This window comes from Eleutherodactylus coqui, chromosome 5 (assembly GCF_035609145.1).
Source record: "Eleutherodactylus coqui strain aEleCoq1 chromosome 5, aEleCoq1.hap1, whole genome shotgun sequence".
NCBI lineage: Eukaryota > Metazoa > Chordata > Amphibia > Anura > Eleutherodactylidae > Eleutherodactylus > Eleutherodactylus coqui.
Genome location: NC_089841.1, coordinates 141,741,455 through 141,759,026, shown reverse-complemented (window position 1 = coordinate 141,759,026; position 17,572 = coordinate 141,741,455). Strand labels below are relative to the sequence as shown.

Genomic DNA, 17,572 nt, shown 5'->3' with positions numbered 1-17,572 from the left:
CTGTGTGCGTAGACCCATATATATGCATCTGGCAGCACCTTCATGCGCCATACTGAAATGTTTGGCAGCTGCAAACTGCTGTAGGTTTCAACTATAATTTACATCAGTTTCTGGCATAAATGATAGTAAATCTGACAGCCAGCGAGGCCCTGCCTCTTTTTGCCCAGTCCACTTTAAGAAAAGTGTTGGAGAAACTCCTAAAAAGGCCAAAAGTCGCAAATTAAGTTGTGTGCTATAATTTGCAACTTTTTTTTCACGTCCTAAATTCTGCCCCAAGATCTAAAGGGTCCACAGTGGTGACACTCGGTCCGTAGATGGCCTTCTTCTAGCCTGTGTAATGTATGGTTTTTACTTATCAATGTTTAGGTTAGAGCCACGTTGAACATGTTCGTTACAGCTATACTTTATTTCCAATGGGGAGAGAAACTGCTAGCTACCTTGCAACTATAGGAAAATGCACATCAAAACTTTTAAGATAGTCGCAATTCCAATAGGAATGATATAAATTAGTATGACAGGAATTATTACAGTGCGATTCATTTATTGTGAAGCTCTAGTATTATAGGCCTTTGCAGTGGCAGAAAACAATAAAAATGGAGGGTGGGCATAGATCGTAGAGTAGCTACCGGCACTGTGTGAAAATGCAATTATGGGCATAGCGCAAGATATTTGCTGTCATTTCGCATTCTCTCGGTGAATTGGAAAATCTGCACTTCTAAAAGCGCAAAACCACCCCAAGAGGTTGCAGACTCTTTAGATCCCCTTCTTTGCCATCACCTAGCCAAGTCATGTGCTCACAGGTATTTAGATGGCGCCTATAGATGTCCCACCTGTCTAATACCTGGTGTACTCTAGATACTGGTAAAGGAAAATACAGAGTGATTGTAATTAAACTGCATGTGTTCAAAGATCTCTAGTGAAAAAGACATGGGGCAGAAACCAATGAAAGTTGGTGTGTATACTTTATGGGGTATGAGATTTAGATTTCTCTAAGACCAAGAAAAATAGTACCAAATGTTGCCACCAGGGGAATATTTGACCCAAACCAAAATGGCTGGTTCTTGGCCATAATTGTTACATACGCCTATATCTTCATGGCTCACACGACCGTGTTGGTATAGCATATTCTGTGCATGGGGTTTGTACCCATGGACAGTATGCAGGGAATTACAGCCGTCTGAGCCCAGCCTTACACTTCAACCGCACCAAGTATTCCCCTGGTGGCAACATTTATTTTTTTTTTTTCTCTTTAAGAACTCTAAACCCCAGCCCTCCCTGAGTGTATGCACTAACTTTTCTGGTCAGTAATTTTTATTAAAACAGTTCTGAAAGGTACAGCAATAGAAACCGTTAAAGGAAGTTGCATAGTTAGTTTATCACATTGTGATGTACTTATTACTGACAAAATGGCTTTTTCCACTCTGACTATTCCATTGTACAGATGGGTGTACAACAAAAATACTAAGATCAGAATTGATAGTTGTAGTTCCACTTCGTATATATAAGGCATTAGTAGCTGACAATGAAAGAATAACCATATCAACATAAGGCCAACGGCAGGCAAAATTGGTCGGATGGTGGTGGTTCACCACCTCAGTGTCCCAAACTAAAGAAATAGGAGGGATAAAAAGAGTCCTCATAGTCCAGCTGAAGATTGAATGGGAAACTAAGGGTAGGCATATTGAATCCACGGGAGCCAGATTTTCTCAAATTTAGCATTAGAATCCAGAAGAATACTGGTATGTTTCTCATGTGCACAGATATTATCTATACATACCAGCTTTTAATGAGTTTTGCCTCAGTTTTTTTTTTTTTTTTGCTAAAGACCTTTGACCACCTCTAGTTTGATTATGATGACCCCGTATCTAGCACATAGATGCTTGCACTCTAATAAGGCTTTTAGTATACTGTGAATTACTGATTTGTAATGTAATATTGTGTATTACCTGGACTTCTCTTTTTCTCCTTAAGGTGCATGCAAAGTTCCGCTATCCTTTCTATTATGAGATGTGCTGGTATGTCTTGGAGAGATATGTTTGTACCTTAACAAAACGCTGCCACCTTAACAAAGAATATCAGAAGGAGTCAATGCTATTTAGTAAGTGCATGTTGCAATGTGATGTTGTGTCTGTATTTAAAAACCTGGTAAAGAAAAACTTTTGTAAAGAGTAAGGCCTCATGCCCACAGCCGTGACGGACTCCGCCAGCGGAATTCGTCACAGCGCCCCTCCCCACCCAAAGACTCCATACTCCCCTCTGGATCCGCTGTGTGAGTCCCGCATGATGTGCCGGCATGCATGCGCAATAGAGCGCATGAAGCGCCGGCACGCATTCGCAGTACAGTGCCTGACGCGCCGGCAGTGTCATATGACGCGGTGGGCGGAGAAGCGTATTCTACAGTGTGTGCTACAGTGGAAGTATAGCGTGACGGCCAGCTTCCATTGAGTACAATGGAAGCCGGAAGAGCGTAACCCTGCTACAAATAGGACATACCACGAATTTTTTCAATAGAACCTAATAGTTACGGTGTAACGCGGCGGAAATCCGGATCTGGGCATTAGCCCTAATTCGGCGAACTGTAATTGTGGATACAGGTAGACCGCTATAAATACCAATATAAACTGATACCTGTTTAGTAATATTTTCAAGAGGTACTTTAATTTACACAAATAACCTAAAAGCATGTTTCTTCAACGTGGGCCAATTATTAAGCCTGAGCATTCTTCTGAACGTTTTTTTGCCTGACAGTCAGGCCATGTAAAAGGACCAGTGATCAACTGACAAATAATCAAATGCTTGTTCATTGGCTGGTCAGCTTGTATATGTCAGCATAAGGCCTCCTTCACACGAGCGACATGGCATCACCGCGAGAAAATTGCAACAATATCGCATCGCTGATCCGTGCGATATCACTGCATTTTCTTGCAGCAATACCGTGATTTTGTAGCGGGACTTGGTAGCACCACATGCAAGGATTTTCAAGGGGGATGGGGGTAGGCTTGGAATATAAGCCCGACCCTGAAAATAAACCTTAACTACAGAGGGAAAAAAACAGTTTACTTCACCTAGAAGCGCTGTCCAGGGCTCCGCTGCAGCTTCTCCCTGGCACTGGTGGTCTTCATCTCTTCTGATCGGGGATTGAAAAATCCTTGCCTCCTGGCGCGCTGGCTGTGATTGGCTAATGTTTAGCCAATCAGAGCAAGCGCTCAATGAATGGCTGTGATTGGTTCATCGAGCGCTGGCTGTGATTGGCTAAGCGTCAGCCAGTCAGAGGCAGCGGATCCAGGAGGCAGGAATTTTTCAATTCTCTGCCAGAAGAGATGAAGGAGAAGAGTGATGTATATTTTGTGTTTTTGTTTTTTTTAAATTCTTTCCTGCAGCTAGGGCTTTGATAGTAGGATTTTCTACTGTCAAAGTTGCATCGCACCGCACGCAAATCGCATGGTCATGCGATGCAACAGAGAGGAAGGCTCCATAGGGAAACATGAGCTACAAAACCTAAAGAGTCGCGGACATATCGCAGGACTCATAAGGTTTTTGGAATGTTGCATGCTACAAAACATTGCATGTGTGAATTAACCCATAGAAAAGCATGGGCTTCACATGCGATTTGTAGCATTGTAACAATATCGGGCAACTTTGCCACCCGCGTGAAAGAGGCCTAAAAGTGCTTGGCTGAACCTCTTCCCATGTAAACAGTGAGATGTGCAGCCGATCATTGTCAGCTGCATGGAGATGAATGATCATGGTAATGATGGGTCGTCCCCAAGGAGCTAACCTCCCTGTGTACACGGAGCTGAGTGCTGCTTGACATGCTAATTGTTAGTCACTGGTTGTAAGCATGGGTACATTTATCTGTCCATGTAAAAGGAGCTAAATCCGTGTAGATTGTGGCAGATATTCTCAAATTCCCGGCATGCCCTATTTGCTGGGGATATCGCCCTTTGCGTGCAATCTACAGCCAAATCTGCATTTAAATGTCATGCACACAAATTTAAAAAGGACATAGACAAACAAGAACAAGCTCAGAGAAGAGTTACCAAGATGGTGAGCCGTCTGCAAATCATGTCCTATGAGGAACGGTTGAAGGATCTGGGAATGTTTAGCTTGTAAAAAAGGCCAAGAGGAGACTTAATAGCTGTCTACAAATATCTGAAGCGCTGTCACAGTGCAGAGGGATCAGCCCTATTCTCATTTGAACAAGGAAAGACTAGAAGCAATGGAATGAAATTGAAAGGGAGGAGATACAGATATTAGAGAGCACTTTCTGACAGTGAGGGTGATCAATGAGTGGAACAAGTTACCACGGGAGGTGGTGAGTTCTCCCTCAATGGAAGTGTTCAAAACAAAGGCTGGACAGACATCTGTCTGGGATGATTTAGTGAATCCTGCACTGAGCAGGGAGTTGGACTCGATGACCCTGGAGGTCCCTTCCAACTCTACCAGTCGATGATTCCATTCTATTATTCGTGCAAAGTACTTTCTTGTCATGCAGTTTCTTGTTGACCCTGTGGAATGGTTTGTATTCCTAAGGCCTCTCTCACACAGGCGCTTTTTACCGCGATTCGCGTTTTGAATGCCGCATTAATTGCGTTATAACGTTCCCATTACAATCAATGGGGCCTTGCAGACATGCGTTCGATTGCGGCACTGGATGGCGCTTTCCAGCACTGCGACCTTTGACCGCTGTCTACTCTATATTTGTCCGTTTAACGCACCTCATGACCCATCACAATGATAGGGTGCGCTAAACACGATGTCGGCTGCAGGGAGCTGCGGCCAAAAGCGAAAGTACAACAATAATTTTTATGCTGCTTAAAACTGAACGAAAAAATGAACTATTCTCGTTCATTTTTTGGTCGTTAGCTCATGTGTAAACTAAGAGATTCCCGTCCGCGCGTTTGAACGATTTTTTAAATTGTAATCGTTACGTCTACATGTAACTTAACTTGTTTTTTGTTTCAATATCCTAGATTCTGAAAGAAAACACAGTACAGACAGCTTATCCTCAGATTCTTGGTTAGAAATGGAGGAAGAGTCAGGTGACGCCCAAATGCTGGAAGATAAAGATGACCATGGGGACAAAGTATCCAAATTATCAGGGGATGAATCTTTCACACCCAATAGTGCACACTCAGAAGGCAAAGAAGCCATGGAAAAGAGACAAAAGGCTACTTTAATGCAATACCTTAAAAGGACTTTATCAAATGACTCCGAGGAGAGCTCGAAATCCATTGTACATAGTGATTTCCCTAAGACCCCATCTGGGTCGCCATGCACTGAGGCCGCTTCTAGGTGGACACACCTAACAGAGTTTGAGCTAAAAGGTTTGAAAGCTCTTGTGGAAAAACTAGAATCTCTTCCTGAAAACAAGAAATGTGTTCCAGAGGGAATCGAAAATCCACATGCACTTTTGGAGGACATGAAGGTTGGTACGCAGAATTTTTGCTCAAGGTTTTTAAGGGGTTTTCCCACTACCTAAAATTGCTTCAAATAATGCTTATTAAGGTTAAATATTGCAATAATCGTAGTGCCTTTTCAATCCACTGTCTGACCTCTGAAGACCTTATGATTTAAGGCTGTACAGCTCCAATGTTGGAAGACATCCGTCGGGGTTCTCTTACTGTATATTGCCAGCCTCTCTGCTGTCAGAGCCTATCCAACGTGTCACCTCATGCAGTACTGGCTTTAGCCAGCAGATAGCGCCGTTTTATAAAGGCAGAAAAAGAGTAGGCCCCCCTAGGAAAACCAGGATACAAATTGGACTGGAAAGGGTTAAAGGTAATCTTCATGAAGTCCGCTTTACGCAGCTGGTATCTTTGAGTGCAGCTGAACCCTTGACTTGGGAATGTTAATAAATTGCAGAGCACAGTTATTAGGACTATTATGGATGCTACACGCCCCTCCTCATGTAACTTTTAAGTCTATGTTTATACTATGTATTTCGCAGTGGATTTTGGAACAAAAGCTGTGTCTATTCTACATCAATTCCATGACGATATCCGTGTCCAAAAGTCTCCGATTGCTTTTAATGGGAATTTGCGCCGTAGTCACATGGGAATGTGGAACTCTGGACAATAAGTGAACGAGAACTGCACAATTCTCAATGAGAATCGTGCACTCTATACAGGCTGCCTGAGCGCCAACGAGCTGGAGCTAACGTCACCAGCTTATTTGCTCGGGCAGACGAGAATCGTTGGATTCTTGTTTCATCTAAAAGGAAATTGGGGCAATATGGCAACTGTGTTCCTGCAATTTTGTAGCGTCAGCGTTGCTTTTTTTAAATGCTGCTACCCATGATAAAATCGCGCAACTTTTTTATCGCAGAAGTCAATAGGACTTTCTAATGTTGAAACGGCATGGTAAGAAAATTTACAAGTTCATGCGATGAACAAGGAGGCTCTGTAGGGAAACATGGGAGATAAAAAATAGCACATTGCAAAAAGATAGAGCACCCCGCAATTTTTTTTTATTTTTCTCACAACATCGCATAAGTGAAAACATTGCTGATGTGAAGGAAACCATTGAAAAGCTTTGGTTTCTCAAACATGCGTTTTGTAGCGCTGTTGCATTGCCAGAAAATCACATGATTTTGCAGCCCGTGTGAAAGCGGCCTAAGAGTATTTCCACATGGGACGTATTTTTTCCTCAGTGTAAAATCCATAGCAAAATACTTATTACATAGGAATTTGCCCCTGTGTGTGTGGCCTCATGTCCACTTGCACGCACGGATTCTACTGCTGAATCCCGCGGTGATATCCGTGCGTGCCCGCGAACATGGAGAGGAAAAGACTGTTTTTTGCCTCTCTGAACCGGCCAGATCTTCTTTCTTCAGCACGGCGGATGCGTCGGGGAGTGCCGCCCGGCGCATGCGCAGTGCTCACTTTTGCTTTTGAATCCTCTGCTTTCCCGCAGATCCGTGGCACCTCCACAGTGACAACTGTGGGTGTGCCACGGTGGGGGGGGGCTTCCATTGACTTTAATGGAAGCCATCCCTGTGGGATCCGCAGGAAAATGGAGCATGCTGCGATTTCTTCGAAAAATCACATCCGCATGCATTAAGTTGCTCTACTAATGCTAATGCATCCCAATGGGCAGCTAGGGCTGTGGATCTCCCGTGTGGGGACCACGCGTGAATTTTATAATTAAAATCTGCCCGTGGACATTGGGCCTTAGGATAAAGGAACTGTTTCTCATTATTTATTATTGAAAAACCCTTTCAGAAAGGCTGCAGCGTGATGTGTGTCCGTCAGCCTCCTGTAGGTTTCCTGTATATTGCAACAAAACTGGAGCCAGATAAAAACGTGTCAGAAGCTGATGCAAATGGGAAACTTTACAAGCAAACTTTTGCTACATAGAAACTCCTGGGGGACCTATACAGGACATGTATGTTTTTATAGGCTCACATAGAGCCAGTGTAGATGAGGTGTGGCAGTATTTTACAGTAAGTCAGTTAGTAAGTATGTTAATGACCACTTGGTTTTATAGGGAAAGCTGCTCTTTACCAGCAAAACCACCCCACCATTAACAATCAATTTAACTCCTTAGTGACAACCAATACGCCTTTTTACTGATCCCACTAATGGGCTTTTAATTTGCATATCCATCTTTTTAAGGCGGAAGCTTAGCTGACTACTGACAGCCAGGCTCCTGCTCTAACTGCCCGATGTGGAGAAGCCTCATCTCTTAGCAGTTTAAGCCCTTAGATGCCACAAGCGATAGCAACTGCAGCATGTAGGCAGATGACAGGGGGATCCTTCTGTCACCCATCAGCAACCTGCAGTGTGATTGCAAAGTAACAATGGGTTCCCATGGCAACTGGAAGCCTGACAATGTAACTACGCCTATTAGACCACCTTCAGCACAGGCTGCTGCCTTAGGCTTAGTAGAATACGCTACATAAGTAATGCAATGTATAATCCAAGTGATCGCACTATCTCCCTTGATGAACTAAAAAATAGTGTACAAAAAAGTTCAATAAAGCTTTAAAGGGAAAAAAAAGCCAGTTTTTATAAAATATGCATTTTTCCCACAGAAAACCTTTTTTAATTGATAAAATTCCTAAGAAAAATGTAAAGCAACACAAAATGGGTATTAGTGTTTGTAATGACACAGACAATGAAAATATTTTGTTATTTATTGTAAAGGGTTCACAGGGAGCACGCTCCGACAGTGACGTCATCAGCACTCTGCAAAGTTAACTGGCAACTGAACACCAGACACTGGTTTTTGGGTCTGCCATGGACTAGAATCCCTATTGTAAGCGATAATGCATTATCATAGCGATCATAAACTTTATGGTTCAGGTGGCCTCACAAAAAATGCAATAAGAGATCAAAAATGCCCCCCCCCCCCCGCTTCCGGCCGCCGCCCCCTCACCAGTAATTGCTTTATCAGAGTGTGCTCGCTTATCTCTAGCAGATCGAAATCGCAGTAGAATGCCATGGTTTATCTGAATACATGTGTTAAGGGCTAATGCCCTCGGCCGTGACGGACACTGCCAGCAAAATATGGCAGCGGAGTCCATAATCCGGCCGTGGGCATTAGCCCTTATGCTGCTCTCACACATGAGTTCAGAAAACGCTGCACAAAACCGTAACATTTTACCGTGTTTTCGTGTGGCATTTTCAAACTCTTATTACAGCGTTTTAGAGAAGACAGTGTGATCTGCGAGGCCCCATTGAAAGCAATGGGGGTGGGCGGGACGCCGTGCTAAAAAAAATGAAAGACGTCCTGTGTGAGACGCCTCATGCCCACAGCTGTGATGGGCTCCACAAGCGAAATACAGCAGCGGAGTCCATCACGGCGGCCCCTTCCCCCCTAAAGACCCCATACTTGCCTTGGGGATCCGCCGTGTAGGTCCCGCATGACGTGCCGACAGTGTCATATGACGCGGTGGGCAGGAAAGCGTATTAACGCTTTACTTCCACTGTGCTACAGCGGAAGTATAGCGTGACGGCTGGCTTTCATTGATTACAATGGAAATCGGCATGTGTATTCCCGCAGCAAATAGGACATACCGCGGGTTATTGCACGCTGCGGAATTCCGCAGCGTGAACATTCAGCTATTAGGTTTAATAGAACCTACTAGCTACTGTGAAACGCCGCAGATTTTCGCCGCTTTTTCTACTCAGCGGAAATCTGGCTGTGGGCATTAGCCCTAAGAGATAAGATTGTAATATATTTGCGATATGAATGCTTCCCATCACCTGCTGAAACTGTTAAGCCCCATGGTAAACAGTAACCAAATGAGTAATGCGTTAGCAAACCTGGCTGGAGGTCACCACTGCGGACGGCACGTGTCCAGATGACACAACAGGGCTGGAGATAGGAAAACAGGGAATGGGAAGGCATGTATTACTCCTTATATTAATTGATACCATTGTCAGCAGTTTGTAAATGTCCACATCGAAGTTCCGCAGTAAAACGCGAGCATTGAAAGACATGTATTTCTTAATTTTCCTTCACACTTGAGGGTAGGAATTGCGTATTCCGTGAAGAAAAATTGCAACATGCTCTATTTTAGCACACATTCCCCACATATGGCCTCAATAGACGTCTAATGTCTGCACGCAATCCGCAGCCCATAAGCAATGTAAAGCGGAAACACTTGCAACTTAATAGTAAGATAGATACCCGAGCAGGAATGCTGTCTAGAGAGGAGAAGGATCTTCTGCGAGGACGATACGCCCTGCATACACGTACATCCACGCAGAAAAACTACCGCAATTTTCCGCATTGTATCGCAGGTCTTCCGCTGCAGAAATCTACTTGTAGTAACAGACCCATTTGTGTTAGCCCGGCCAAACATCCCAATAATTGCCTACTGCACCAGTGTAAAAGTTGCTGTTTCTTCAGCCAAATAAAGTAGTAAACAGAGCCTATGTACAAATGGGTGCAGCAGCGCACAAAAAAAAAAAACTTGAGGCAAGAGTCTAATTGTGTACCATCATACCTACAAGCAATCAAGATTAAAACTATCGAAAGATGACCTGTCAGTGCTATTGATTTTCTAGTGGCAATGGCACCTATTAAGGGGTGGGGGTATATTAGGCAGCAAGCCACCAGTCAGTACTTGATGTTGATTTGGTCTTAAGGACCAAATTATAATAGCAGACTAAGGGTGGTTTCACACGGCCGTCAAAAATTGCACGATTTTCACGCAATGCGATGAGTGAGTAAAAACACAGAATTACGAAGCCAATGTTTTTCAGTGGTTTCCTTCACATTTGTAATGTTTTCACTCATGCAATGTTCAGAGAGAAAAATCGCGGCATGTCCTATCTTTCTGTGTTTTTTTTTTTTTTTGATTTTTTTTTTTAAATCTCCCACGTTTCCCCATGGAACCTTCTTTTTTCGCATCGCCAAGCACAAACCTGCGATTTTCATGCAATATATTTTTAACATTAGAAAGTCCTATTGACTCTCACGATATAAACAAGTGAGAAAATCGCGTGCGGCCGTGGGGAAAAGCAGCGCTTGCGCGCAAAAATCGCAGGAAAAAAAAACATGATTTCTTTGCAGCAAAATCGTGATCACCCGTGTGAAACTAGCCTAAAGGCTGATTTACAGGCAACGATTATTGCTAAAAATTAGTCCAAACGACGGCTTTAAATGTGTGCCCATCGTGCACTTAGGCCTTCTGCACACGGGCGAAAATTCCGCAGCGGGATTCCCTGCAGAATTTCCGCCCGTACATGCCTGCATAGGATTGCCATGCAATATGCAATCCTATGCAGACGGCCGCGGTTTGCGCGAAATCACATGAAAGAGCCGGAGCTGCGGAAGCAGCTTGGGTCGGGTCCCGCTGCGAGAATTCTCGCAGACGGATCCAACCCGGCCGTATGCAGGCGGCCTTACTGTGCGCTCTTCATCCAACGCTGAGTTCAGCTCAGAATAAAAGCCGTTGTTCCTGATAAGAGGGATGCTGTGTTCTCCACAGGCAGCGCTGATAGCATTGTACAAATTGATGTATTTAGAGAACAGACCACCTGCTGTTCTCTAAATACATGCAAATGAAGCTAGTTAGCTACTAATGGGCTGATTGGACCATTAGTACCTGATGCAAAATGATCGCTCAAAACTGTCAGTTTCTGACGAATTTTGAGCGATCATCTATGTGTGTAAATGGACCATCAGTTAGCACATCCCCCAAAATGGCAGCTGTTGTCGAGTGTTCATTGTGTGCAGGGAGTACTGATTACTAAAGGCCCATTTACACCAGCCGATCGCTAAAAAAATCGCTAGTTGGCGATCATTTTAGCGATAATCAGTGCGTCTAAATGTGCGCCAATTGTGCACTTTTCGTGCACTGCTAGCTGATCATTAAATTCAGTCCAACATAAAAATCGTTGTTCAGCCTTATCAGTCGTTCTCCACGGGGAGTGCTGATAGCATTGTTTTCCCCTGGAGAACAAAGGATTTGAGTGCAGACAATAGCCCTTGGGGTATTAACTGCATTCAGCTAAAGGCTTCATTTGCACACTTAATTGCTCTTAAGTAGCTGAGTAGCTACTTAATAGTTTATGCAAAATGACCGCTCAAAGCTGTCACTCAAACTGTCGTTTGAGCGATCTTTGAGTGATCATCTGCATGTGTAAATGGGCCTTAAGATGGTTTAAGGAAAGACAACTGATGAAGCAGCTACAAGGTCATGGGAGCGCCGTGGGTTAATTTATACACGTGACGAGCGAAGGCTAGCCCATCTGGTCTAAAAGTGCATTTATATGAAATGATTATAGTTCCAAAAAATCGTTCAAACAAGTGAAGGTGAACAATAGTCGTTCGGTCTAAACACGAACCAACGACGAACAAGAATCGTTTGCTTCTCATTCATCGTTCAGTTTTAACCAACATAAAATCATCCTTGGCTTATTCACTTGTCAGGTTTAATCTTCTCATTCAGTGCATCACATAGGAATGTGAAGTAGTGAACGGTTAATTCTCAACGATGAATCTACCTGAGCGCGAACGAGTTTGTAGTGATGTCACTTGTGCGAATGATTCACGGAGCGGTTTTGGATCCTAGAGCCTTCCGCTGCACAATAATAGCACGAATATCACTTAGCGTTGAGCGGTTCAGGTCTAGCAGGTCCGAAATTTCACAAGCTAACGTGTGACTAAAATGGCATCCAATAACCATGGCACGTTTTAAAAACTATGTTAGGGTAACGTGCCTGTACAGTATATCGTTCCCTGGTTGTAAACTGGTGGCGGAACATCAGTGCTGAGGCAACCATTTTTTTTATTTTTTTTTTAATAACGTGCGTTACGATACAGATAATATGTATTATTTTTATACTGGGGTTGACAATTATTTGTATTGCAGACTGTGCTCAAGGAGCATGCAGACGATGACCAGAACCTAGCCATTTCTGGGGTACCTGTGGTGTCCTGGCCTAAGAAGCCAGTCAAGGTAAGTCTCCAAGAAATAGTTTACAACAACTAAATGGAGTCTGTCACAAGATTTATGCCGCCGTATTTGAGGCCTCGGTAAACTAGTGACAGAAACCCCGATTCCAGCGCTGCACCTCAAGTAGAGGATGTAGTCTTTACAATGGTGTTTGCATGCTCAATATTTATGCGCTGCTTGCGCCACCACTGCTGATTGACAGTTTTCTTCCTATACTGTACATAGTGAGAAAGCTGCCAATCAGCAGCAATCCATGAACATCAAGGACTACAACCTTGGCTCATGCTGCAGTACTAAAGGTAGAAAAAAGGAAATAACTCAGCAATGGATTCAGGATCTCCGTCACTAGTTTTATACCGCCCCCAAATATGGCAGCCTAAATCTGGTGACTGCTCCTATTAAGGGTATCATCATATGTTGCCAACCCACTGTGGATTTGCGGCTGCAAAAATTGGAACCCATTGAAAGCGGCGGTGCTGCAATGAGAGTTCACGCGGCCAGATAGAACATGCTGCGATTTGTTTCCCACGTCACGGTGCCATGCAGGAAAATAGCGCTCATGTGTATGACCCCATTCAAAAGAATGGGGTTCATATTTCTGCAAGATTTGTGCATCTTGCAACGCACAAATCTTGCGCAACTTTCTCGGCCGTGTGGAGCCGCTTTAAGGGTATAATCACATGGCAGTTTGTGCCACAGAATTTTCTGAGCAGAATCTGCCTGTAATATTGAGGTAGAAATCCGCAACTATGTTTCTGTGGATTTGCATGCAGGTTTAGCCCTGTGCAACGCGCAATATCGGAGTTTGGAAATTGAAGCGTTTTTGCGCATATTCGCTTAAAGATGTCCTTTATACAGATCCATACAAAGACTCATCAGACCTTTTGTATGCGACTTTGCCCATTGTCAGGGCTAAAGTTAGATCTGCAGGAAGAATCGCGGCAGAATAGTTGTGGATTTATGTCGCAGTTTTACAGGCAGATTCCGCATAAAAAATTCCATGGTTGAATCTGCCGTGTGAGCATACCCTTAGATTATATTCAGAAGTAGCGCTCATGTTGCAGATTTTTACCATGATTGCCACTAAATGTTTTCGTTTTGCCACAATTTGACAGATTTGTGTTTTTAAAAAAAATATGTAACCTGACCACTATATCTAAATATGCCCTAGGGCCACTGTCACAGGGAAGTAAGCGCATTTGCGCACACGGTCCTGCTTTAGTGTTCTTTTTGCGCACGCAAATCGTGCACGTTTGCAAATGTAACATAACACACATTTATGCTTCCATTCATTGAAATGAGCAATTAGTGTAATTAGCTCAATATGTACTCTTTCCCTGCGCAAATGTGCAGGAAAATACCGCATGCGTTTTTTTGGGGGGGTTGCGCAAACAAAATGCACGTTCAAAATTTTCTTATGTGAATGAACCCATTGAAATCAGGCATAAGGGTGGTAATCCATATTGAAAAGGTCAGACATGGATCTCTGATGGGAATTTGCATGTGAAGATTTAGCACATACATTAGCCCAATTCAATGTGCCTAATTGACGTGTCAAATGTTATTTTTTATGAACTACATTGTGGATTTCAATTGAATTCAGTAGGCTTGTAGCGCATTACTTGATTTATAAATGTATATGTACAAAGAGAACTGACCCTGTGACAACTGCCAAATTGCCAAACGAGCTTTTGTAAAATTGGACATAACGGTAGGCTCTCACAAGATAGCTGCCACCACACTGCCGATGCCTGGATGAGTTATGGTGGTTTTTCTGCAGGATGAGTTGTATTTCACAGAGCTATTATTTAATGTACCATATAATGTATTGGAAACGTAAAAAAATAATAATAATAATAATTCAAGGCTGAGTGAAATAGAAAAAGCGTAAATGTACCACTTTGGGGAATGTGTCTTGTTTTTGCAGTGCCCACTCTGGCAAAAATGACATAAATTTATTCTGTTGGTCAGTACGTCCAAGGGCTCCTTCACACGAGCATGTGCTGACAGCGTATTACGCGCGTGGGTTTTTGTGCGCGTAATAATCTATACCAATCTGCTGTAGGCTCCCATGTTACCATTTGCATATTTTGCGCAAAATACGCTTGCAAGAAAGATCGCAGCATGTTCTATCTTGGCGCATATTACACGCGCATACACTCCAAGATCGTGTATAGTGACTGGCAGCACAGAGCAAGTACGTAATGCGTGTGTGTCTCTTGCAGGCAGCACATTGCGAATTACGCTCGTGGCCTAAGTATAAGACCAAACCACATTTTAGTTGTTTTTTTTTTTTTTAGTTTATTTTGCTGTGCTACTCTTAAAAAGTAAAGTCTTGGGGGAAAAAATCCATCTACTATTCTTCATAACTCTTATCTTTCTGTGAGAGGACCCGTGCTTTCTATTGATACAATTTTGGAGCACGTATGACTTTATCACTTTTTGTCAAATTTTTTTCTTGGAGATAGAGTGACCAAAAATGAAATTCTGGCGTTGCGTATATAATGTTTTTCTGACTATGATACAAATAAATTTTGAGGGGTTTTTGTTTCATTTTTTTTAAATTTATTAATATGGGTAAGGGGTTTTAAAAGAGAACTTTTCAATGTCCTTTTATTTTTTACAATAATAAACCTTTTTTTTTTTTTTTTCTTTTGAGTTCCCTGAGGAGGCTTGAATTTGTGATTGTTTGTTAGCGTATGCCATATACTGCAATACTTAGTATTGTAGTATACAGTGCTACTGTTTGGCACGGCTCAATAGGCTGAAATATATGGCAGCTCTTGGGGGTTTCAGAAGGCATCCGATTGCCATGATACCCAGACAGCACCCTGTGATCGCCAGTTGGGCCATTTAAATGCTGCTGTCAGAATTGACAGCAATATTTAAAGGGTTAATGGCCACAACTGGCATGAGCTCCAATTGGGACTGTTGCTGCTGGCTGTCAGATGTCAAAGACAACAAACGCCAGTCATGTATGGAGCTAACTGAACTCGCGCCATATTGACCCCGCATATCTAGGATGCAAAGGGGTTAAAATTGAGTGGGTGGATACCTTAACAGCACTTATAAAATACTACAGGGTCATAATAAACCACGTCTACCGTCTCCACAGTTTATAGCTTGTTAACGAATTTGCTCAACCTTTCCATTGTTCAGTGGGGTTCTGGGTGTTTTATGGGGAAACCCCTTGAACCTAAAGGAGTTCTGAGTTCTCTGTTCTTCCTCACACAAACAAGTCCAGAGAATATGGATGGTTTGCAGTCATTGGGTCTCCACAATTTGAGATACATTGCACCCCCATTGACCTAATCTAGATTACAATGTCACAGGGCTACACTACTATCTTTAGCCATGTGACTAGGCTGAAGTTTCCGTGTAGCCATAGTCATTCAAAGTATATAGGACTGATGTAAATAGTCGAATGCGTGTGATCTACACGTGATGGTGCATGGTTCATTAGGAGACAGAGCAGTAAGTGCTTGAGAATCGCGGGAACACTTGGTTACCCGCCCGTGTGCTGTCAGACTCCTGCACATTGCATGGGCTATTCTCTTCTGTAATGCCATTAGGCTGTGTAAAAGATTGCTCTCTTGAATAGACTTCTAGGCTATAATGGGTCTGTGTGTTGCCCTTTAACTACATGGACAGCACAGACTGAGGACTTGAACTGACCACATGCAGCCAAACCACGCCCACAGGTGTGATCATTGACCATGGAAATTACTGAAACTCTTGCAGCCATTGGCTGCCATGGATGGAAGTGGTAAATCCACATGCAGTCAGCTAATACGGTAACTGCACTCTAATGAGCTGTGTACCTATATGTCAATCACATGGCCATAGACAGATTATTATCCACTAGAGGAAAATGATGCAGGTTCCTATTGAATGGCAGCAAGCAGAGATCTTGATAATTGAGGAATTAATACAGAAAGTATATTGAAAATGTGTTACAATGTAAAGGGTTAAAAGAAACAAACTATGAAAAGTTTTGTTTTTTTTATTGCTGCAAATATGTTAAAATACTAAAGGAAACCCTATTCACCTGTCGTTCCCCTGCCGAATCCAGAGCTTCAACTCTTGTGGTTCTTAATGGCCTTTGTTTACAAATGGTTACTGTTGCAGTCCCCCATGCCGTACATCGGGCATCACTGTACAGATGCTGGAAGCCATGATGCTCCAAGTGGGCAGATGACCACTATGGCCACTGATTGGCTGCAGCAGTCACATGGTTGCTTCTAAAAAGAACGACAAATTCTGTGTCTTTTTGCTGCAGATCCATGCCTGGATTTAGCCCTTTTATTGGACAAAATCCTCATTGGGAATTCCAACGTGTTTCTACTACTTTCCGCATCAAGATGTGAAATGTCACTTGACGTGAAAAAAAGAGATTTTCCACTTCTGAATTCCTCATGTGGATCCACTGCAAAAATGTGGATTTTGCCACGGTTTTTTGAGGCGGAATTCACACTTAAAATTCCAGGATGCGAACAAACCCTAAGGCCGTCTTCACATGGCCGAGAATATCACGCAAGATTTGTGAGTGGAGAGACGCACAAATCTTGTACGAATATGAACGCTATTCTTTTGAATGGGGCCATACACATGAACGATTTTGTTTTGGTTTTTTTTGTTTCTCTCCTGCATCACAAAGCAATGTGGTAAACAAATCGCGGCACATCCTATCTGTGGGCATGCCCCCTGCATCAAATCTTATTGTCCAGCGGCAGCATCGCACCACGTGCCAGGTGCACGCAGTGCGATGCGAGGTTTCCCCATTGAAAACAATAGGAGAAACTCCGCGAACCTCTGCTACGGCTGTCAGATCGCTACTTCTGTATAGTGATGCGAGACTTTTTTGATACAAAAACGCCTTGGATCCTCAAGGAAATCGCATGTTGGTGAGCGTGATATCAGGCCGTGATTCATAAAGACTGATGCAGAACATTACCGTGTGAATGAGGCTTAAGGGTTTATTCGTACAGACGAGAGAGATGTCCAACGGAGAGCACACGGACCCATGATAGCCAATGGTCCGTGGGAAAAAGTCGCTAACCCATCGCCGCGCTATTAGTGCGACACACCATAGTGCAAGTAAACCCAAACCGATAGAAAATCATTCTTCCAATCCAATCATTGCTTTTGGTTTCCAATTTG

General features: G+C 43.2%; 1 protein-coding gene across 5 annotated transcripts in view; it reads left to right on the top strand.

Annotated features, from left to right (window-relative positions):
- Nucleotides 1-17,572, top strand: part of KDM2B (lysine demethylase 2B) — a 121,598-nt gene that overhangs the window by 65,341 nt on the left and 38,685 nt on the right. For all 5 annotated transcript variants that reach the window (XM_066603282.1, XM_066603281.1, XM_066603283.1 and 2 more), the window contains 3 exons: nucleotides 1,972-2,098; nucleotides 4,974-5,428; nucleotides 12,329-12,415. In XM_066603282.1, coding sequence (XP_066459379.1) covers nucleotides 1,972-2,098; nucleotides 4,974-5,428; nucleotides 12,329-12,415 — 669 coding nt within the window. The remainder of the gene's footprint in view (nucleotides 1-1,971; nucleotides 2,099-4,973; nucleotides 5,429-12,328; nucleotides 12,416-17,572) is intronic.